General features: G+C 37.7%; 1 protein-coding gene across 9 annotated transcripts in view; it reads left to right on the top strand.

Moving 5' to 3' along the window:
• Positions 1-23917, top strand: part of CSNK1G3 (casein kinase 1 gamma 3) — a 106685-nt gene that overhangs the window by 44488 nt on the left and 38280 nt on the right. For all 9 annotated transcript variants that reach the window (XM_058737722.1, XM_058737743.1, XM_058737713.1 and 6 more), the window contains exons 4-6: positions 28-97; positions 13906-14054; positions 15612-15846. In XM_058737722.1, coding sequence (XP_058593705.1) covers positions 28-97; positions 13906-14054; positions 15612-15846 — 454 coding nt within the window. The remainder of the gene's footprint in view (positions 1-27; positions 98-13905; positions 14055-15611; positions 15847-23917) is intronic.

Here is a 23917-nt window from a genome sequence, read left to right as displayed (position 1 = left end):
TGTCATTTTTGTTGATTTTTTAATTAGGAGCCCATGAAATCCAGAGCACCACAGCTACATTTGGAATACAGATTCTACAAGCAGCTAGGATCTGGAGGTAAAGTCTTACATTAATTTTTAAATTTGTAATAAAATGAGTTGTCATGATTAATAACTCTTTGGTTTCAAAGAATAGTATTTTAAATTTGGTGAAAGTGAATCACTTCTTAAGGCTATGCTTACGAGACACTTCCTTACTAGACAGTTAATGTTCTCTTTTTATTTTACTTACGACATTTTTGGAGCTGACTGTGTTGGTGCTAATATGAATAGAGAACATTGTGAAAAAAATTTGAGAATACAAGCTGCGTATAGCTAATATCCTTAGCCTTTTTGGTGACATTACACTTATTAAAATGGCTTAGCACATAGTGGTAGGCTGAAAAATGGTCCCAGAGAAGAGATCCATATCATAATCCTTGGAACCTGTAAGTTCACCTCTGCAGGAATGATGAAGTTAAGGATCTTGTGATGGGTAGATTATTCTGGATTATCTCCATGGCCCTGAACACAGTCATAAATGTCCTTGTGAACGAGAGGCAGAGGGACATTTTACATACATAGAAGAGGAAAAGGCTAAGTGGCTACAGAGGCAGAGATTAGAGTGATAGAGCCATAAGCAGGGAATTCTGGCAGCCACGAAAACCTGGAACAGCCTTCTAGGATTCTCCCTTGAACCTCCAGCGGGGATGTGCCCCTGCTAACACCTGGATTCAACCTGGCGAGACTGATTTCGGATTTCTGGCCTCCAGATCTGTGACCAAATAAATTGCTCTTTTAAGCCACAAGCATGCAGTAATTATATTGGCTGTAGGAAATTAATACAGGTGTATTTTTATAGAAAGTCTAAAATTAGTGAGAATGGATTATTTTTTGCTGTTGGAAAAAAGTAATGAGAAATTTTCCTGTAGTATGTTGCATTTCCTTTATGGAGAAGCTTCTCACAGCTATACTTTCTCTGTTCACATCTATTCTGCTAACTATAATGATTTTTGTACGTGTGGTTTCTTACCAGGTAGGGATATTTTGTTGCCCTGGATTTAGTAGAATGTGGTTTTTTTTCCCCATGTGTCTTTTTGTACGCACGTGTTTACATTTTAGTTGATAGAGTTGAGCAGTTCTTAACACATTATTCATTTTGCACATTCTTTTTTTCTAAGAGCATACTTTTCAAATGAGTAGTCATTATGGGGACGATGAGTTGACATTTTGTATTAATGTTTTTATCACTATTGGCTTCTTGTAATGCATTTTTAAGTCTGATACAAATAGTCCTCCAGGAGTTATCAAAATTTTCACTGATGACTGAGGGATTTAAAGAATAGGAAGATAAAACTAATTCTAAGTGAAGCTGTACATATTAGTTAGGACTAGCAAGTGTGATAGAAAGCCCTAAGAAGCGAATTGGGGGGGAAAAAAGGCTTTATTGGCTCATATCTTGGAAATTCAGGGAAGGGACCAATACATTAAGACATTATTGTGTCCAGGACTTCAAATACTTTGATCAGGGACATTCGTGAGTTTGTGTCTGTGCTCTGCCTTTTTGTGTGTGTGGAAGCTTCATTTTCTGCTTGGCTCTTTTTATGAGATAGCAGAGGTGATTACCATTAGCCTAACTTAGCAATTATAATAGCATTGCTTTCCTAAGAATTCTAGCAGAAGATTTAGGACTGAATCTGTCTTATTTTGTGTCCTGTGCCTTTCCTCATTCTAATCACTATGAATTTGATTTCCCAGACTTAGATCTTATGCTCATTTCAGGAGCTACCTGAAACTCAGGGACTGAGAATGGGGTGAGGTGGTTGCCGAATGCGAAGCTGAGGTGTTAATCAGAAGGAAGATTGGATGCTGGGCCAATAAAGACAACAGATCTATCATTACTTAAGTAGTAAAACTATCATTTGGAAAAATAGGATTGAACACTTTAATTAGGTAAGAATGAATAAGTCGCTTTAGAGTGCAAGGAGTCATTGAATTGAATACCAAAGGCACCCTTTTATTATTATATTCTTTGCCTTTTTTACCTTTAGAAGTTATGTCAGAGTAGTAATCAAAATGAAACCTATGTCTCTACCACTTGAATGCCAAAGGACTGCAGTGTTCCACAGTGAGCAGGGGCTACCATGTTCCGGACAGTCTGTATATATCAGGGTGTCCCCTGTGCTCCATGGCGTAGCATTTACATAGGTTGAAATCTGAGTGGTATTGCATGAAGCTGACAAATAGGAATATTCTTGAGCGATTTATGTGAATCATGTGAGTTTTGGTTCCTAGGTGGTATTTTATGAGCCACGAATTTTAAAAACATCTTTGAGTACACATGTGAGCTCTGTAGAAAAACAAAAGTTTAATTGTTTGGGGAGAGAACCATGATTTTAAAATAGTTTGATTTTGGAATTGATACTTGATTATCTTTTCAGACTCCTCTTAATCAAAAATGAGCCATTCAAAGTAATTTAACTCCCTCATGGTATTTTATTTGAGTAGTAGCTTGCTTGTTAGTGTTCTCTTTAAAAATAGGTTATTAACTCAATATCCAGACTGTTTAAAGAACTCCTAAAACTTGACCACAAGAATACAAACAATCCAGTTCAAAAGTGGGCAAAGGGCTTGAGTAGACATTTCTCCAAAGATACACAGATGGCCAATAAACAGCTGAAAAGATGCTCAGTGTCACTAATCATTAGGGAAACGTAAATCAAAACTACAAAGATAGACCACTCCACACCCATAGAATGGCTCTTACCAAACAAATGAGAAACAAACCAAAGACCGGTAAACAAGTGTTGGTGTGAATGTGGAAACATGAAATCTTCATGTGTTGCCGGTGGGAATGTAAAATGGTACAGCTGCAGACGATATGCAAAATGGTATGACTGGTCCTCAAAAAAAAATTAAGGATAGAATTCCCATCTGATGCAGCAATTCTCCTTCTTGTTATATATGCAAAAGATTGCATGCTAACAGAGATTTGTACCCCTACGTTCGTAGCATTATTCGCGATAGCCAAAGGGCGGAAACAGCCTAAGTGTCCATCACTGGATGAATGGATGAATGAAATGTGGTGTGTTTGGACACATGCTACGAGATAGATGAGCCTTGAGGACATTAGGCTAAACAAAGTAAGCTCGTCACAAAAGGACAAATACCGTATGATTTCGCGTATTTGAAGTACCTAGAGAGTCGGGTTCATAGAGACAGAAAGCAGAATGGTGGTTGCCAGGGGCTGAGGGATGGGGGAATGGGAAAATAGTATTTAATGGGTATGGAGTTTCAGTATGAGGTGATGAGAAAGTTCTGGAGATGGACAGTGATGGTGGTTCCACAGTGCTTGTGAATATTTACCTAACGGCCCTGAACCGTATACTTAAAAATGGCTAAAAAGAACAAATTTTATATTATGTATGCCTTACCACAGTAAAAGCAGAAGTCAAAAGGTGGATTTACTCAGAATCACGTAGTGAGATGTGAAAACATCTATAACGTATCTAGTTCTGCCTGTCTGGATTTTGAGCCTCCGGTAAGTCTTTCTCTAGTTTCCCTGAAAACATCCCTCTTTTCTCTATTATTTGTTCACTGAATCCGTTCTGTACATACAGTGGGACTGTACCACTTGACTGCAGTGTGTACGGCTGACAGGTTACTACTCAGCTTTCCTTGGGATTAGAATATTGTTTTATACCATTATCACTTTCTGCGGTAGCAAAAATGTAATGTATCGAATAGCCTTATTTTGTCACAGACACTCAGCATTTATTGGGTAAAATGAGGGTTGAGATTTAGCAGTCATCAGCACGTAGGCGGTTTCTAAAGCTAAGGGAATGGATGAGGTCTCCCGCTCGGGTAGAGTGTCACGTGAGAAGAGGAACGGGGAGGAAACCATGCTGACCCCTGCATTGGGCACGAATGAATTTGACAGTCGATAACAAAAATCATGACGACAGTAGTTTAAACAAGTCAGGCGATGTTCTGTGAGGGAAAATAAACAAAGAGTTGGAGGTAGATGGTTCTGAGGTTGATACAGCTTCCCAAAAGTGAGGAATCTACTCTCGTTAGCTTCCTGCTCCTGTGTTTCGAATGTGGCTTTCATCCTTACGATCCTGGAAGTTTTTGTAACAGGAGGGAGGGAGAAAGGGATGAAATTGCTTTCTAAATAAGGATAACTTCTAATTCTTTATCTCCTGCTTCCATTCTTTTTTTTTTTTTTTATTTTTTTTTCCAACGTTTTTTATTTTTATTTTTGGGACAGAGAGAGACAGAGCATGAACGGGGGAGGGGCAGAGAGAGAGGGAGACACAGAATCGGAAACAGGCTCCAGGCTCCGAGCCATCAGCCCAGAGCCCGACGCGGGGCTCGAACTCACGGACCGCGAGATCGTGACCTGGCTGAAGTCGGACGCTTAACCGACTGCGCCACCCAGGTGCCCCTCCTGCTTCCATTCTTAAAATCTACTTACTTAAAATCTACTTACACGTATATCCATAGTGGAATCAGATATTTTTTCTACGTAGATTTTCAGTCCCTCCCTTCTTTTCTCCTTTTCCAGTGATTTTTCTCTCTTTCCAGAGAACTGTTTGCTCTTCTGGATTATCTTGTTCCGTTAGTGGCACACCCATTCAAATTGAGAAAGTTGGTTGTCTTTGATTTAAGCCTTTTGGGATGATCACAGAATTCTGTCGTATCATTTAGTGTAAAGTCCGAACTTTTTTCTCTTTTCTACTAATCCACTTTTTGGTTGCACTGAACGTACTCTTCCTTGAATAGATCTTATTATTTTCATCTGCCTGTATTCTCCTTTGTGGAATGTCTTTCTTTCTCAATGAATTCCTTCTTTCTTCAGGCCCTCGCTAAATGTCACCTCTTTTGCAATGCATGTTCTGACATTGGTTTCTCTCCAGAAATGCTTATGTTTTGACCTGAAATTATTTTGAACGTATCTTTACTTTTGTATCGTACTATGTGATGTGATTATTTGCTTGTGTCTGTCTCTTCCACTGACCTATGAACTCTTTGAGGGCAGTGAAATGCTATATTTGCTTTTTTATCATTGAAACTGAGCAAAATGCTTGACAATTGTAGGTCCTTGGTAAATGGTTGAAATGATAAATTCTTAAATGAGAAAGACTGTTTTTTCTCATAAGATGTGAAGTTACGATATGTAATGTCCAAAATTTCCTGTAGCTTTTTAAAACTTGTATGATTGATGTTGAAAGTTTGATATTCCAATATTATAATAGATTGTTATGTTATTAAATTTTGAGTTTCATTTCTGATATAGAAACATAGCCATACAGTTTCAAAAAAATTTTTTTAAGTTTATTTCATTTGAATTTTTCTCTAATTAGGTAATTTTAACTCCTCATTTTAGGGATCTAGAAACAGAAGGAAAAAAATCAATGATAAGTATTTTTTAAATGAATGGAAATGGTAAACCAAGGAGATATGCAGATCGTTATCTAATTAACTGTACCATTCAGCCATCTAAAAATAATCACTTTCCAGAGAAGCATAGGTTTTTAATCATTTGAATAATTTATTTTTTTATTTATTTGAGAAAAAGTTCAGTTGAATTGTTGATACTTTATGAGAATGCCTGGAGTATATTTTGAAATTGATGGAGAGATTTCCTTTGATGAACAGTGATTCTGAGTATTGCTTCTTTATGTTATTTCCTTCCCGTCAGTTGGTTTTAATGGGCTATGTTGGGGGAAACGTTGCAGTTATTTGTTCCTCAGAATTTTTCTATTAACTGATACCTTTATAATGGTAAAATAACCTTATTTTGTCATAAACTGTTATTTCCCAAAAGAAGTAGAATAATCTTTTTTTCTGTTATCAATTACTGTTGTTGGCAACTCTGTAAGTATAGAAATGATATTAAATATACTATTTGAGACTATGCTTATGTTAAATCATCGTTTCTAAGTTAGCGTCTTGACTTTTGATGTGCCCTGAACTGTGTAGTTCTAAACAGTAATTTGATAATGGCATCGGTGGCTGTTTCAAAATTATACCTCTTCATAATACCGCCTTCTGAGAGCTGTTACTTTAAAAGGCTTGTTTTCCTGCCTTATACTGACCCCTGTGCCTTCTCTGTTTGTGCCTTGTTAAGTCAGGATTTAGATGTTCCCTCTGTGTTTTGCTCTGGTGTATAGATGCCTCCATTTGCACATCCTTTTCCAAACTATTTATAGGGTCTGTCTGCTAGCTAAAAGACTGTTGGTGATTCCATAATGTATGGACATTTGATCATAGTACTTTTAAGAACGGTTGTTTTAGGGCCACACCTTGAAACCTGGCTGTATACATTGGCTAATATCTAAAATTCCTTTAATTCTTTAAAAGCCTGATTCTTAGAGTTTGTCTCTTTTCAAGAAATTTAAGAAATGTTCCTCTTTCTGTGTAATCTCGTGTCTGAGAAAACAAAGAGAACATTGTAAAAAACCATGGCAGTTAAGTAAATAAACTAATGAGAACATCGCCTGTTGTATTTTGGTATTAATGAAAATCGTGAAGAACACTCTAGCGGTGGGTCAGTGGTTAGAGTAGACGTCATCTCAGCTCACGTAGGGGACAGTCGACGTAGCAGCTTCTGAGAGTTCCCTTCTCTGTCTCTGCTTGCTTGATTTCAGAAGACATCTTAAGTGTACGTAATACTTCTGTTCCCTGTAGAGGCTTCTCTGTATGGGAATTTCTGTAAGTTATGCATTGCTGAACTTTTACCAATTTGTACATGACTGCATATGTACATTGCTACTTTGCATAGAAGCGTACACAGTTTTTGTGTTAAAGTCATTATAGTTGATGGAGAAGGTCTATTTGTAAAGAATGCTATGCATTATCAGTGTAAGAAAGAAGGGTTAACTGATAGTGGTTTCAGTTTGGTTTACCTGGTGCAGGTATTAGGATGGTTGTATGGTGTGTGGTAATTAGAGCATTTTTAGTGATAAATTAAGCACATAAGAATTTTAAATAAATCTGTACCTTGGAATAGGGTAGGACTAAATGGTGATGGGTTTAATTTTCTACGATACAGCCTCATTTTTAAATTTCTCTACGTAAGAGTAAAAGATTGAAAATGCAAAACCATTAAAAACAATAGGATGATTTTTTTATTTCCTTTTTTTAAAGGTTTGCTTATGTTTGAGAGAGAGACCGAGTGTGAGAGGGGGAGGGGCAGAGAGAGGGAGACACAGAATTCGAAGCAGGCTCCAGGCTCTGAGCTGTCAGCACAGAGCCTGCACGGGGCTCAAACCCATGAACCTTGAGATTGTGACCTGAGCCAACATCGGATGCTTAACCGACTGAGCCACCCAGGTGCCCCTTCATTTTTATTTTTGATTTAAATATAAAGTAGCACATGGTGAGAAAAAAGTTTGTAAACTGGAAGGTTGGAGGTGAAAATGATACAGAAATCTTATTTTTCCCTTAATTATTTAGGCCCAGAGGATAATAAGTGAATAATGAATAATAAAATATAACATAATGAATGTGATTTTATTCATTATTCATATAACATTCAATATTCAATATAATGAAAAATAACTACTCGTTTGTAGGTGTTATTTTTTTTTAATGTTCTTTAACATTTTGAATAATGTCAGAATTTGTAAATAGAATTGTCACAGGAAGGACTATTTTTTTTTTTCTCTTTACAGTGCGGTGGCCTTATTTTATTTGGGGTTTATTACTAGAATTTTATTACTAAATGTGGGTGCTGGGTGCTGTGGTATTTAATGGAGCCACTCTTTGCCAAGTCTGGAACTCATTGCACCTGCCGTTCAGATCAGAGCTTGGTGTTCAGTTGGGTCAGCGATTCTCAAACTTCTGGGTCTCAGGATCCTTTTTTACAATTGAAACTTCTTGAAGATCCCAGAGAACTTTAGTTGTTGTGAGTTAAAGCTATTATTTACCACATGAGAAATTAAAAGAAATATAAAAACACTGGTATGTTAATTCATTTTAAAATGGCACTAATGTTTTAAAATCCCAACTAACCATATTTTCCAAATCAAAAAACTGTGAGAAAAGTGCCCTTGTTGGGGCGCCTGGGTGGCGCAGTCGGTTAAGCGTCCGACTTCAGCCAGGTCACGATCTCGCGGTCCGTGAGTTCGAGCCCCGCGTCAGGCTCTGGGCTGATGGCTCGGAGCCTGGAGCCTGTTTCCGATTCTGTGTCTCCCTCTCTCTCTGCCCCTGCCCCGTTCATGCTTTGTCTCTCTCTGTCCCAAAAATAAATAAAAAACGTTGAAAAAAAAAAAAATTAAAAAAAAAAAAAAAAAAAAAAAGAAAAGTGCCCTTGTTTTACAAATTTGCACAATTCTTTAATATCTGGCTTATGAGAACACAGCTAGATTCTCCTGTCATCTTCGTTATTCAGTCTGTTGCCATATCGCATGTCGTATAATCTCTACAAAATTAGCCTGTTCACTTGTGAGAGAATAAGAGTGAAAAAGGTAAATGACATTTAGTATTATTATAAAAATAATTTTGATGTCAGTGACCTGAAAGGGTTTCGTGGACCACCCATCCATTCCCCTACGTATCTCCAAATCACATGTCGAGAGCTACTGACTTGAGATAGAAGCCTTTATCTTAAAGGTTGAGAATGCCTTAAAGTAAAACTTCTTTGGAAACGGAAGTTTTCTATGTGATAATTCTCTATAGTATTTCTAATCAGATTTTAGGTTTTCGTAGTCACCTCTGTGGGGTTGAAATTTCCCAGTCAGAGCCTGAATGCTTTTGTTCTGATCCTTCTTACATGAACAATATGAAAATGGAAAATGGAAAGAAACATCATGATATTCCTTCTTTTAATGACGGGCTACACTATCACCCAATGAAGTACTTGACCGCGTGGCACAAAGTACTACACAGTCTTTAAGAGTGTTTGTTAGACCTCCTAATGTTGTGACTTGAATTAATTAATAGTGTTTTGTCATGGAAATAGCTGAACTATAAATAATGAAGTGTTTAATGAAATTAATTTTGGGAAACTATGGGTGAGATTGTATTTTCAAATAATATGTGAATTTTGTATTCTTGCCCATTCTTCAAATTCTCTTGGAGAAAAAAAGGTATACTTGTCTTGAAAATGAGGGCTGCCAGTAAGCATCAGTGATATTGGAAGTTATCAGAACTGACATTCATAAATTCACAGTGGATGGCCCTTTATAGGTGGCTTTTTATGGTAGTCTCAGAAATAATTTTAGAATTGTGTGACATATACGTTTATACTTGAAAATTCACTGGTTGTAAGACCAAGCTTGCTCTTGCCCTTCGGTTGGATTGCATTCATGCGATTCAGTCCCCAGATACTTTGATCAAGATACTTTGATACTTTGATAAAGGGGTTAGTAACTTAACCCCTTTCTTACTATTCCTGCTAAGCCTTCTTTCTGCCCTGTGTGCTCTCCTTTTGCGCCCTCTTTTCCTTCACCTGTCTTTCTTCCAGAAACCCTCTTTCCTGTGGTCTTGCTTTCCATACTCATATTGGCTGTGGTGGTGGTGTTTTATTTTTGCTTAGGGTACTCCCCAGCCCCTGTTTGTTATTTGCAATGTTTCCTAACTCCTAGCAATTTAATTTGTTTGCTCAGTGTTAGAAAACTGCCCAGACTTGTCCTGGGAAATGAAATTCTAGTTTGACCTTTACAGTGTTTGCTTTATGTTGTTGATTTACAAAAAAAAAAAAAAATACAACTTTTGATTTTGTCCTTCAGTGACATGAGATTCATGTTGAAATACGTTATTAATACTTACCTGAGAAGTTTCTACACTCATTGGTTTATAGAACCTTATGTATCTTAAGGAGTCATTTAGAGTTGATTATCTTTTGTTATTTGCCATCTATGCTGACTCGTATTTGAAGGTAAAATTATATTACGTGATAAAGCTGAGGTATTTTCATTCAAATTGAAGACTCAGTGTTTAATTTACTCAGTGAAATGTAATACTGTGTATGGAATTTAGCCATCTTGGGTAAGTTAGAGATACATTCTTTTGAAACGCTTTGAAACTATTAAAGAAAGGAAATAAATTTTGGAGAAACCTGAAGCAATTTTTGTCCCTTTACTGATCTTTGTCACGGTGTTATTATAGAAATACAAAGGTGTTTTATGTAAATAGCTTGATTGAATGTACATGGTTAGTATGCAGTAATTCTCCTCCCCACGGCCAAGTTGGCTTATCTGAAGCAGAGCAGAGCAGATTTACTTACGCACGCTTTTCCTCATCTAGGAGAAATTGTGTGTGAATAATTATAAATTTCGCGTCATGCTTAATAGAGATAGTTTGGTAAGAGGAGATTGGAAGGTTGGGTCAGAAGAGAAGTTGGCAGCTTGGATGGCAGAACTAGAGTAGAAATTTTTGAGATGCAGCCTTAGAAGAGTTCACAATGAGGCAGAGTAAATCTGAGCCTTCGAAACGGTTCTTTTTGTTAGTGAGGTGTGGTGGGAAGGCAGGGGAAGCCAAACTTAGATTATAGGGCAACAGAGTCCCAACGGGTATCCCTTGCTTTGTTTCTAGGAGGTCCAGAATGAAGCTAATGGTTGATAAGAGTAGGGGTAAACCTATGTAACTTTCAGCGTTGGGGAGACTGTTTCGGGAACTACTTCCTGCTCAGTGACAGTTAGTTCGCGGATTAAGTAAATGTAGCCTAAATCTTTTAACAATTCAAGTTTTTCTTCGCGGTCCCAGAAGAATCCAAATCATGAGCATTTTATTCCTGGTTGCAAAAATAGCATGTGTTCTTCTTAACAGTTTGGAAAAGTTCAAAAAAATATAAAACTGGAAGGAGAAATCAACTGTGCTTCCAGTAATCGCTGTTAGCTTTGTGGTTTTTCCTTCTAGTATGTTTGCATATGTGTGTTTAATGAGTCATTAAAGACATTTTATTTTAAAAGTAATGTATGGCTGTTGTAAACAACAAAATTAATTGATCACTTTAGAATCGTAACAGTAGCAGAAGTTTGCCCTTCACAGTTTTCTCTAAAGGTAGTTAAAGGTTGTGTTATGTTCCACAGTATGGGTATGACATAATTGGTTTAATTCGTCGGGGGGTTGATGAATGTGTAGGTGGTTCCCAGTTGCTTTTTTTTTTTTTTTTTTTTACACTGTTAACAACCATGCAGCTTGAACATAGTTGTATGCATACATTTGCTTATTTTGAAAACGTTAGGGTACTTTTCCTCCAAAAACATCCCAATTCATGTTCTCCCCAATCAAGTTTTTAACTCACAACTTTGTAAATCTCGGTTAATTAGCTTTTAAATTATAAATACCCTTCTGATACTATACTAAAACTTGACAAGTGATAGTTTCTTAAAGTTGCAGTGTAGAGTTAGTAGACATCAAAACAAAACAAAACAACTTTTCCTACTCTTCCTTACATGAAAATCCCTTGTACTTTATAACAAGATCATTTGCCTGTGCATGATTTTGTAAATACATGCATTGGTGACTGGGAACATACTGGTTTACTGAAACAGATTTTCAAATATCGCCATATTTATTACCTAACAATTAGGTCATAATAATTACTGTCACTACAGTTTCATCAGAAAAAAGGTACTGTGTTTTTCTCTTTTTATTTTTTTAAGTAATATAAAATTTTTATCTATCTATATGTATCTGTCTATCTATCTATCTATCTATCTATCTATCTATCGAAGGAAAGAGAGGGTCTCAAGCAGGCTCCACAGCATTGTGAGTGCATGAACCTTGAGATCGTGACTTGAGCAGAAATCAAGAGTCAATGCTTAACTGACTGAGTTATCTGAGTCACCCAGACACCCCATGTGTTTCTGTCTTTTTAGTATTGGGAAGTTTTCAAAGGTCATCCTGGCAGAAATGAATTTAGCCAAAATACGGTTTTTACGTGAAAGCTTGAATTTTATTATTGGTAACAAATAGGAATGAGTAGTTATTTCACTTTTTCTTTCTTTAAAAAAAATTTTTTTTTTTAATGTTTATTTTTGAGAGAGAGAGTCAGAGCACGAACACAAGCAGGGGAGACATGGGAGAGAGAGGGAGACGTGGAATCTGAAGCAGTCTCCAGGCTCTGAGCTGTCAGCACAGAGCCCGATGCGGGGCTCAAACCCACGGACTGTGAGATCATGACCTGAGCTGAAGTCCCATGCTCAACTGACTGAGCCACCCAGGCGCCCCTATTTCACTTTTTCTTAAAATAGGAGACTCTGTTTCCTAGAATGTCTGTCTTTCTTTCTTTCTTTCTTTCTTTCTTTCTTTCTTTCTTTCTTTCTTTCTTTCTTTCTTTCTTTCTTTCCTTTTTCTTTCTTCCTTCCTTCCTTCCTTCCTTCCTTCCTTCCTTCCTTCCTTCCTTCCTTTTGTTCTTTCTTTCTTTCTTTCCTCTTTTTTTTTTTTTTAACTTCATTGCACTGTTAAATGCAAGAGGTAAAAGTGAACATCTTTGTCTTACTCTCAGTCACAAATGGAAAGCGTTCAGTCTTTCACCATTAAATATGATGGTAGCTGAGAGTTTCTCTTAGATGTCCTTTACCAGGTGGAGGAAGTTACCTTCTGTTCCAGATTCGCAGATGCTTTCTCCATCTCTATTAAGATGATGACTGGTTTTTCGTATTTATTCTGTTACTCTGATGAGTTACGTTGGTGGATTTTGGAATGTTCACCTCAACTTGCGTCCCTGGGCTAAATTATCCTTGATCATGGTGTCTTGTCCACTCTTAATCCCTAATGTTTCTCCTAGTCCCACAGGGATGTATTGGATGTTCAGTAAGCATTTGTTGAATTAAGACAGTGAGATTTCTTACATGATTTTCTATTCTTGGAAACCTTTGAACACATTTGAATAAATCAGTCATTTAATAAACCAAAATATATTGCTACCTTATTGAGCGATCATTTCACAACAACTTCAATTAGTAGGAGTGTAGGTGATGACTCAGAAGGAAGTCAAAAAGCTCTTTGACAGTCCTTTCATTGAAGAGCTTCAGAACATGTTTATTTTTACATTCCGTATATAGTCCTAACAAGCTTGATGATCTGGTTCTCTTGCCTCCTACAGATCAGAAGCAACAAGCCAGAGCGTAGGAGATACTAGAGATTGCTAAATTAAGAGTATAAAGATTAACAACTGTCAGTGGCAGAGAGGGGAAAAAAGGCATTGTAGGAATAATTTTAAAAGCTTAGTAGCTGGGAACTCTTCATGTCTTAATTGCGGTTCCAGGCTCTTAACAGCATAATAAAAGCAGCGTAGAGCATAATAAAAGTAGCATTTTCGAGTTGGAATACACTTCAGTGAGCTTCTCATTGACTATTTCTGAACTTGCTTTCTGCTTTTACAACATGTGAGGGGTAGATCTGACACATGCATCCGGTGATCATGAGAGTGAAATCCGGGGTCTCACCCCCACTCGCAAGGAGGGAATCAGATGGGGTGGGTGCACCCAAGGTTGAGAATCCTGGCGGGTGAGCCCAGCGTGATGCTTGCCTCAGGGTTATTAAAGAGAGCAGTCTCTTCTGAGTTAAAATAAAAATTGAATCTTTCCTATGTGACAGGCATTTCTCTAGGCCCTGGAAATATGAGGCTAAGACGCGCAGCCCCACCCCCGTGTCTGGTGCGGTGTTGGAGACCCACAGTGGAGCACTGTGTGTAATGTAATGAGCTGCAGTAGAGGTGTAACCAGGCTACACAGTGAACGTCCAGGAGAAGGTGCAGTGAGGGAGAACATTGGCTCGGGAAGAGTTAAGTGTGCGAATGGAAAAAATGAACACGTTGCTGCCGTTCTTGAAGACACAGAGAATGCTTAAAACTGCTCGTTGATTTTCCAGGAAGGGCAGTTTGGGATTCAGGATGAGGAAACAATTAAAGTCCTTCTTCTTTCCCCCCAGATGGTATACCTCAAGTTTACTATTTTGGCCCGTGTGGTAAATACAACGCCATGGTGCTCGAACTGCTCGGACCTAGTTTGGAAGATTTGTTTGACCTGTGTGACAGGACGTTTTCTCTGAAGACTGTTCTCATGATCGCTATCCAGCTGGTAAGGCAAGCAGGAGGCTCTGAGGCTGATCGAACCGCCGTGCGGTTTGTTTGATCCCACGTTTATGTTGAAAGTTTAAAGTCTGTTCTCTTTACAGAACGCGTGACCTCATGAAGTTTCTGCTTTTCCTCCCATTGTCTTTTTAGGATGCAAATAACTTAAAATAACTGAGCCAAGTGTATTTTATTTGGGTGGAAGAATTAATATGTTAACTGCTTTCAGATCAGAATGCTGAGCTTGAGAATGGTTTCCAGCCCTCTTTTCATGTCACTGATGAGTGCTTAGAAAAGAGAGCCCTCGGAAACAGGGTTTATAATGTTAGTCATAAATTCTAATGGCCTAGAAAAAGAAGAAACAATGGAAAGTCTTATAAATTATTGAAATCTCAGGGAGCCTATGGGAAAACAGCTTAAGAGGATGATTTAAGGTAGTTTTGAAATCAACTCCAGTAGTATGTTCCAGAAATCTCAAAATGGTTTTCCTCCATTGACTCATTAATTTATCCTATGGAACTGTTCACATATGTACTTAAAGCTATTTATGCAACGATGTTTGTCATAAAATGGGAAACAACCCAAATGGAGAGAAATAATAGGGTTAGTTGAGTAAATTATTCATAGCCATAAAATAGTACCCAGCCATTAAAAAGTGTGTATTAAAAGAATGTCTTATAACCTGGAAAATGCTCGTAATATATCATTAATGAAAAGTGTAGGTCATACAATATTGTATACCGTGATCCAGAATTTGTTAACAATCTAAAATGGCCTAAGTGGCTATATGTTTACATTGTGTTGTCGACCATTATTATCACTAAATGAAGCAATTTTATTTTCTTATTTATGATGTCCTATTTTGTGACAGTTTGTAGTATATTACTATATTATATGAATATCACATATAGTATGTATACATTCGCTATATACTATATATCGTATATAATATATACTATATTATGTGAATGTGTACTGTATAATCATTAGAGTGGTATCCCAGAGTTTTCTGGTTTCAAGATCTTTTAAAATGTTTAATACCTAAGGAAAGACACGAGTAAGTTATAAAAAAAGAAGAAAGATATCCCAAAGGGTACTGTGTTGTTTTCATTTAACAGTTTAGACTCTAAGTTTCTTTAATATAACTGTAAAAGTTGCTTGGTGATTGAAATAATTGATAAGAACAAATTGCAACTTTATGAATATGTCTGTTTATACGTCTCAGTTCAAGAGTTAGTAAAGCTTTTTGATTGTCTGAGGTGGCATCATCTGTAAGCGCCGACTGAATCAGGCTTACCAATATGAAAGGCATTCATGAAATTCAAATACTTGATTTATAAGTGATCATAGTGATACTGAAAGCAAAGACTTTTAGGCATAACTGGATATATATTTGAGAAACTGTAGACTGATACCATGTTATTTGTAATGGGTTGAAACAATTTCTGATTTTTATGTTGTTTTCATTATAAGAATTTCATCTTGTGTCTATCATGCTTTTTTATGCTAGTCAAAGCCTAAAATAAAACATTCTTTCTTTTTGTTGTTGTTTTTGTGAATCAAGATTTCTCGCATGGAATATGTCCATTCAAAGAACTTGATATACAGAGATGTAAAACCTGAGAACTTCTTAATAGGACGACCAGGAAACAAAACCCAGCAAGTTATTCATATTATAGATTTTGGTTTGGCAAAGGAATATATCGATCCAGAGACAAAGAAACACATACCATACAGAGAACACAAGAGCCTTACAGGAACAGCTAGATATATGAGCATAAACACACATTTAGGAAAAGGTATGTGTACCTTTTGTAAGTATGGAATTTGAATTCAGTGCCTATGCAAACAGTGCGAGTTTTTATTTGTTATTATGGTTCAGTTTTGGGGGGCTTACGCTTGCTTCTGTTGTAATTTTTATTTATCCCGTCTAGCTAGAGTTTATATTTAATAAAACTCTTTTAAAGTAAGGTGCCCTAGAGTAAATGAACGGCAAATTTCTTATTTTACTGTGTCTGTTTTTTATATGACAACTCGAAATGTTCAACTTTGATACATTTTAGGTTGATGCATTTGATAATTTTTGTTAAAGAATATGAGAGAATCCTTAACTGTGGCTGAATTTAGTGTGTGAAGATTCTTGATTGAGACTGTAGCTCTCTGATAACAGCTAGCCAGGGAGACATGGCATCCTGCCCAGTACGTTTAATGCTAGAAGTTAATACCTTAGTGGTTTTCTTCAGTGTAGAAACTATATGACTTCGGGCAAATTATTTAACTTTTTTGAAGGGAGTTCCTTATTAATAGAAAGGATAAACTAAGATCAATCTCACAGAGTTCTTAAAGGCTTTTTTTTTTCCCCCTGTCCAGAATCCAGTTCAGGACCACACATTTCATCTACTTGTCACATCTCTCTAGTCTGTTTTTATCTAGAACACTCCCTTGCTTTTCTTTGCGGTTCACGGCCTTCATATTTCTTTGGAGTACAAACAGGGTATTTTATAGGCTGTCCTCAATTTGAGTTTGATCATTTATTCATGACCATATTTGGATATGCATTTGTTGCACAAATACATAAGCGCTGGGTTGTCAGTGCATCGTGTCAGGAGGCATGTGATGTCACTTGGTTGCAAGTAGTTTTGGTCACTTGCTTAGGGTACTGTCTGCTAAGTTCTTCTACCTACCAGTTTCCTATTTTCCCTTTGTAATTAAAAATAATTTGTAAGCAGATTTTTGAGATGTTGTAAATATAAGTATGTTGTTCCCATTAAATTCTACCCACTGGATTTAGCATCCGTTGATGATTTTCTAATTTATCATTCCTTGTGTATTCATTGGTTGATAATCTAATGTAAGCAAAAGCTTTTACTTCTTTTCCCGTTTATTCACTTATGTCAGTGTGGACTCATGGACTCCTAGCGTACTGACAGCAGTATAGTACCTTACTGTCAGTATTTATTTTGATACTCATACTGTCCCACATTTGGCCACTGGTTGTTCCATCTGCCTGACTGCTCTGTCTTTGTGGCTTGTTCTCACGACTCTTTGAGAACTTCTTTACTTTCTGGTGCAATGAGTTATTGTAGATTTACCTTGTAGTTTCTGTGCTCGAGCCCAGAAACAGACATTTCTCCGAGTAGCTCTGGAGCTCCTTTTATTGGGTAATGTTAGGTAGAAACCAAGATTTGGGCACTGGGTATACTCATCGCTACTGTTGTGTTATTGCTGGCCCCGTTGGTGGCGGAACTGAGAAATGCACGTGTGTACATGAATCACATGTACGCACAGATACACACATGCACATATGCCTGCACACGTATGTGCATCTATGCATGTATTAATGCCTATCTAATTAAAGAATCTTGAGTTTATATTGATAGTTTTAATTTCATTCCAACACCACAAAGTAGTGTCCCCCTTTTCCACATTTGTTATTGCCTTCTCTTGTCTGTATTTTTCTGTCTTCTGGGCCGACAGGGAGAAATCTGGCTACCACTTCTCTCTTTACTCATTTTTAGAAGCCTACTATGATCCTCAGAATCTAGTTTCAGAATTGGTAACTGATAACAGTATGTCAAGCAAGCTTACCAAAATTAACAGTATTTGTACTTAATTTACTGAAAAGTTTGTTAAAAAAATTTTTTTTAACATTTATTTATTTTTGAGACGTACAGAGAGAGAGAGCAAGAGAGCACCAGTTGGGGAGGAGAAGAGGGAGAGAGGGAGACATAGAATCTGGAGCAGGCTCCAGGCGCTGAGCTGTCAGCACAGAGCCTGACATGGGGCTCAAACCCACTGTGAGACCATGACCTGAGCCGAAGTGGGACGCTTATGAGCCACCCAAGTGCCCCCAAAAGTTCATTTCTTAAATTGAAATAGAATTTACATTGAATTAAGTTTATAACATTTGAGTGTATGATTTGTAGTTTTTGACATACGTACACATCTACATAAGCCCCAACTCTGTCAAGATTTAGAACATATCATCATCTCATAGACTTCATTCTTGCTCTTCCCCCACCGTCTCCCAAAGCAGCCATTGCTGTGATTTCTATCATTAATCTAGCATAGTTTTTTTTTTTTTTTAAGTTTTAGTTTTTTGGTTTTTTTAGTTTTTTAGTTTATTTATTTATTTTGAGAGAGACAGAGTACAAGTGGGGGAAGGGCAGAGGGAGAGGGAGAGAATCCCAACTAGGCTCCCCACTGACAGTGCAGAGCCTTATGTAGGTTTCGAACTCACAAAACTGTGAGATCATGACCTGAGCCGAAATCAAGAGTCACTGACTGAGCAACTGACTATACGCCCCTTTCTTCCATTAATTTTGCTGATTCTGTTGCTTCATATATATGGAATTATCTGGCTTCTTTTGCTCAGTATAAGGTTAGGGTTTGTTTTTCAAGTATCAGTAATTTGTTTCTTTTTAAGGCTAAGTAGTATTCCATTGCATTAATATACCATAAATTATTCTAATGTTGATACACATTTTGATTATTAGCAGGTGTTTACTATTATGAATTTTTAAATCTTTCAGTGGACATATGTTTTCAGTTCTTTTGGGCAAATACTAAGGTTGGAATTACTGTGTCATGTGGTGGGTATTGTTTAACTTCATAGGAAAGTGCCAGTCAGTACTCCAAAGCATTCATGCCATTTTCTGTTTCCACCAGCAGTAAATGAGAGTTCTGTTTGTTTCATAGTATTGACAGCTTTTTGGTGTTAGCCTTCTTTTTCCTTCTAGCCATTGGAGTAGATATGTGGTGGCATTTTGTTTTGCTTGACTTATGATTCTGAGCACTGTTTCTTGTGCTTGCTTGTTGGCCATTTGCTTATCTTCTTTTGTGATGTGTGCCATTTTATTGTTGATTTGTAGGAATTCTGTAATATTCTGGATACTCATTCTTTCCCAAATATATGTACTGTGAATAGATTCTTCTGGTCTGTGGCTTGCCTGCTCGTTTTCTTAATGGTGTCAATAGATGTGCACAAGTTGTGAATATTTGTGTGGTCAGTTATTTACCAGTTTTTTGTTTTAGGATTGCTACTGTTTGAATCCTAAGAAATCTTTGTCCCCGTGAGATGCAGACATTTATGTTTTCTTCTACCATTGAGAATATATTTTTGGATGATGTGAGTTAGAGGCTGAGGTTCTTTTTCTGATGTCATATTCTTTCCCATTGAGTTACTTCTTTGCCTTTCTAAAAAAATCAGTTCTGGGTTATGTTTTTGGTAGTTTATTTTTAAGTCTTACAAACCATGGTCAGTTTTCATATCAGAGGGAGACTTAATTCTCTGCTTTTATTTTACTTATTTATTTATTTTTAAATGTTGATTTATTTCTGAGAGAGAGACAGAGCATGAGTGGGGGAGGGGCAGAGAGAGAGGGAGACCCAGAATTCAAAGCAGGCTCCAGGCTCGAACTGTCAGCACAGAGCCCGACAAGGGGCTCGAACTCACAAACCATGAGATCATGACCTGAGCCGGTCAGTCGCTCAAGCGACTGAGCCACCCAGGTGCCCCAATTCTCTGCTTTTAGATTGCATTGCTGACATCTCACAAGGAAGAACAGACAAACGTAAACCAGTCAGTACTTACCCGGCATCACTGCCCACATGTACCCTAAAGACCTACTTTTTGTACAAGACCTTAGGAGTCATCTGACCCAGCCTTCAACTCGTGGTCGTAGCTTCTTCTCTATCCATTCTTCCCAGACTTATCTGCTGTTTACTGCATGTCCCTGCTTCTTCCTCTCATTCAGAACAAGTAGCACTTGGAATTTTCCCTGACAGCCTCCTGATAGGAGACCCATGGTATTTTTTTGTCTTCAGGTGTCTGAAATGCCTGAAAAATGTAAATTTGTCTTTCTTTAAGAAAAGTTTCATGGATCTAAAATTATAAAGCACACGTTGCATTCAGGTGGTATTTGGGGGAGGGGTTGCCTTTCAATAGCAAACTTTCACGATAGATTTAAAATAAGATTGAGGAGATACACAACTTTCAGGATTGTGTTTGATGTTACAGTCAGGCACACCTGTATGTATATGAGCTGTGTCTGTGAGAGATTTTCATTTTGTGGTAGTTGCTAACAGCCTATTTTATAACAACTAACAAAGGTTCACCACCATTTTATTGTGAGACATGAAGTCACAACTTCCTTATGGCCCGATGTTTTTTTATCTGAACAATGGTAAATGTAACAGCCTTCTATTTGTAGAAATGGCCAAGTGAATCTGATATGTTTGTCCTTGTTAGGAGAAGCCTTCAGAGCTTGGGAAATGGCATTTAACTATTGTAGTCATCTCTTTTTCCTCCTTTTTCAGGAAGAAAACATAAACAAAATATTTCTCGGGCAGGTACTGCAAAGAACAAAAGCTTTAATCTTAAACTTACTTTATCCCATTTGTAAAAGCCCTGCTTCCAGGCTCGATGTAGAACTTGGAAGTAGATGGGCAATGTTAATAGTGAGAAGATTTGTTTGCCAGGTTATGTGATTTCCTGTTTTTTACGAAATTAAGAGTAAGCTGAAGTCATGTGAGTTTAAGTGCTGAAGAGTTAAAGCATTTTATAAGTGAGATGGCAGCGAACACGGACTTAGTCGTGTGTGGCGTTTAGAGCACTTGGCTTTGTGAGGAGTCATGAGTAGATAAAAAAGAAAAAGTGGTGAAAATGTGACCTTTTAGTGGCGATTTTTAATTTGTGTATATATAATTGCTGTCTTTGCTACTCTGCCTGGACTTTGGTGATTACATTTAAAGCCTTCTTATTCATTGCTTTATTCTTGTGTATTTAAGGACTTTGTACACACAGGAGCGTTTCGAAATAGAGAATTTGGTCAGACGAACATTTGCGCAGATTTATAAGTATTTTTCCTTTGTGGAGATCAGTGCACTGTTCCAGGTTTAAAAAGGAAAAAGGCGGAAGAAGAGTGTAACATCACATTGTGGAATTTTAGCCTCTTTGTTCCTGTGGTGTAGATCTTTTGATCTTAACTGGGTGATTAATATTCGGAAGGCACAGATGTAGTGATTCTCTTGTGTACCTTCTCATACCTTCTTAAGTCCTTGTTTTGGATGCAATCTCACTAAAGCTGTGTGTGACCTGACTTTCTTTGGTTGCCTCTTGTGGAAGCCTTCTTTACTATTTTCATGTCGAATTGTTATTTTAAATTGTGTCTGCTCACGGTCTCCTTTTTAATATCTTTCCAAAGACTTTTTTTTTTTTGTCAAATGCTTTGAACCTCATTTAATAATCTTCCTTTGGGTCACTCTCTCTTCCCTTCATGAAAAGGCAGCTTTTGTGGAAGTCATTTGAAATTAAGTAAATACCCTGCATTTCTCTTTAGTAGGTAGCATTAGAATTGTCTTGTTTTCAAAATTATTATGGAGTATTCATTAATAAAGAGACTAGGATTTGAGGAATAAACTTCAGTTGCTTTGCAACTGTTAATCTGTGCTCTGTAGAAGAATTAACATTTCAAGCCACTACGTGGTAAGCTCTCTGAATAAGAGCGAAGGGATCACAGAATTTATGGTTTTACAAAAATGCCTTCTTTCTGTGTTGTCATCTTAGGATGTGATTCATTTAATTTCTAGGTTAATTGCCCAAATTCCTGAAGACAGCTCTTTTAGCCTCCCAAATAGCTTTTTCGCAGTTTAGAAACATGTATTTACGTTTTATAATTATGTTTTAACAGTTTAAAAATGTATTGCACAATCCCTTGCTTTCTGAAGCATGATGAGCATAATTTACATTCTCTGGGTGATTCAGCATCATAATTTTTGGATGATTACTATTATATAGTGATGACCTCAAGTTTAGTGGAGGAATGTTAGGACGTATACCTTGAACTAAATAAGTGTAGAGAAAATGCATTTAAATAGTAATGTTTTTTTTTTTTAAAACAGATGTTACTTTTTTTGAACAGTTATTATTTTTTTTTAAGAGCAGTTTTTGATTCACACCAAAATTAGGCAGAAGGTACACAGGTATTCCTTATATTTCCTGCCCACACACATACAGCGCTGTCCCCACTATCAACATTCCCCACTAGAGTGTTGCATTTGTTATAATTGTTGAACCTGCATTGACACATCCTTATCATCAAGAGTCCATAGTTTACTTTGGGATTTCCTCTTGGTATTGTACGTTCTACGAGTTTGGATAAATTACAATTTTTTTTTTAATGTTTGTATTTATTTTTGAGACAGAGACAGAGCCTGAGCAGGGGAGAGGCAGAGAGAGGGAGACACAGAATCCGAAGCAGGCTCCAGGCTCTGAGCTGTCAGCACAGAGCCCGACACAGGGCTTGAACCCGTGAACCGCGAGATCATGACCTGAGCTGAAGTCGGACGCTCAACTGACTGAGCCACCCAAGCACCCCTGGATAAATTTATAAGGACATGTGTCTACCATTATAGTATTATACAGAAGAGTTCCACTTCCCTAGGCATCCTCTATACCTAATCATCCTTCCTTCCCCACCAACACCTCCCTCCCTCCAAACCCCTGGCAACCACTGGTCTTTTTATTTATTGTCTCCATGGTTTTACCTTTTCCAGATACCATATAGTTGGAGTTAAGCAATATGTAGCCATTTCAGACTGGCTTCTTTTACTTAGTAATATGCTATGCTTTTAAGGGTTCTGCATGTTTTTCCCTGGCTTGATAGCTCATTTCCTTTTAGTGCTGAATAATATTCCATTGTCTGGATCCTCCATAGTTTATCCACTGATATACTGAAGGATATCTTGGTTGCCTGTAAGTTTGGCATTTATGAGTAAAGGTGCTGTGAACATCCATGTGCAGGTTTTTGTGGGACCTAAGCTTTCAACTCTCTGGATAAACCCCAAGGAGCTCAGTCCTGCATCATATGTCGAGAATATGTTGTAAGGCACCCCCACACTGTCTTCCGAACTGGCCATACCGTTCTGCGCTCCTACCACCAATGAATGGGAGTTCCTGTGGGTCCACATTCTTGCCAGTGCTTGGTATTGTTAGTGTTAGACATTTCCACCATCCTAACGGGTTCCTGGGACGAGCTCCTATGTGGAAAAGGGCTTTTCCCCTCCACGATACCAAGCAGTTCTCAGCCACCAGTAGCATGTCTGAGAATTCAACTTAATACTGGCACTATCTATGTGGAGAAAGCATCAGATCCCAAGGTTAAGGATTCTGTCCTGTAAGACTGCTCCCCTCCCCCTCTTCGGGACTCCAGTTTCAAGCTCTGGGCTATTACTGGTGCTTCTGACTGATCAGCTACAGATTAGAGGTTCTAGCTACCTCCTCCTTAAGTTCAATTTATTTGCTAGAATGGTTTCATAGATTCACATTTATCACTTTATTATAGGATATGATAAAGGATACAAATGAACAGTCAGATGAAGAGCTATGGACAGTGAAATCCCAAACAAAGGAGCTTCTGTCCCTAAGGGGCTTGGGGCCTGGCTTGGTGGCACATGGGAGTGTTCTGGTTCCCCAAGTGTGGAAGCCCTCCCAAAAGGACCAAAAAGCTGCCCTCCTGGGTTTTTATGGGGGCTTCATTACATAGTCAGGATTCACTAAGTCCAGGGCCATTGGTTGATTCAATCTCCAGCCTCTCCTCACTCCCTGGTGGTTGGGGGGTACAACTAAAAGTTCCAAACCTCAATAATCATGTATGGACTTCCTGGCAATCAGCCCCTGACCTTGGGTGGGTCCAAAATTTACCTTCATTAATAATAAGACACCCATTTCACCTTTCTGGTTCTGAAGTGTTTTCAGGAGCTATGGATGAAGACCACATATACCTGAGAAATATATTTTGGTTATCTGAGTGACGAAATATATATTTCTTGTAAATCATTATTTCAAGTAGTGTTATCTCATTGTCGTTT

This window comes from Neofelis nebulosa, chromosome 1 (assembly GCF_028018385.1).
Source record: "Neofelis nebulosa isolate mNeoNeb1 chromosome 1, mNeoNeb1.pri, whole genome shotgun sequence".
In the NCBI taxonomy this organism is placed as follows: Eukaryota; Metazoa; Chordata; class Mammalia; order Carnivora; family Felidae; genus Neofelis; species Neofelis nebulosa.
This window is presented reverse-complemented; position numbering and strand designations above follow the sequence as displayed.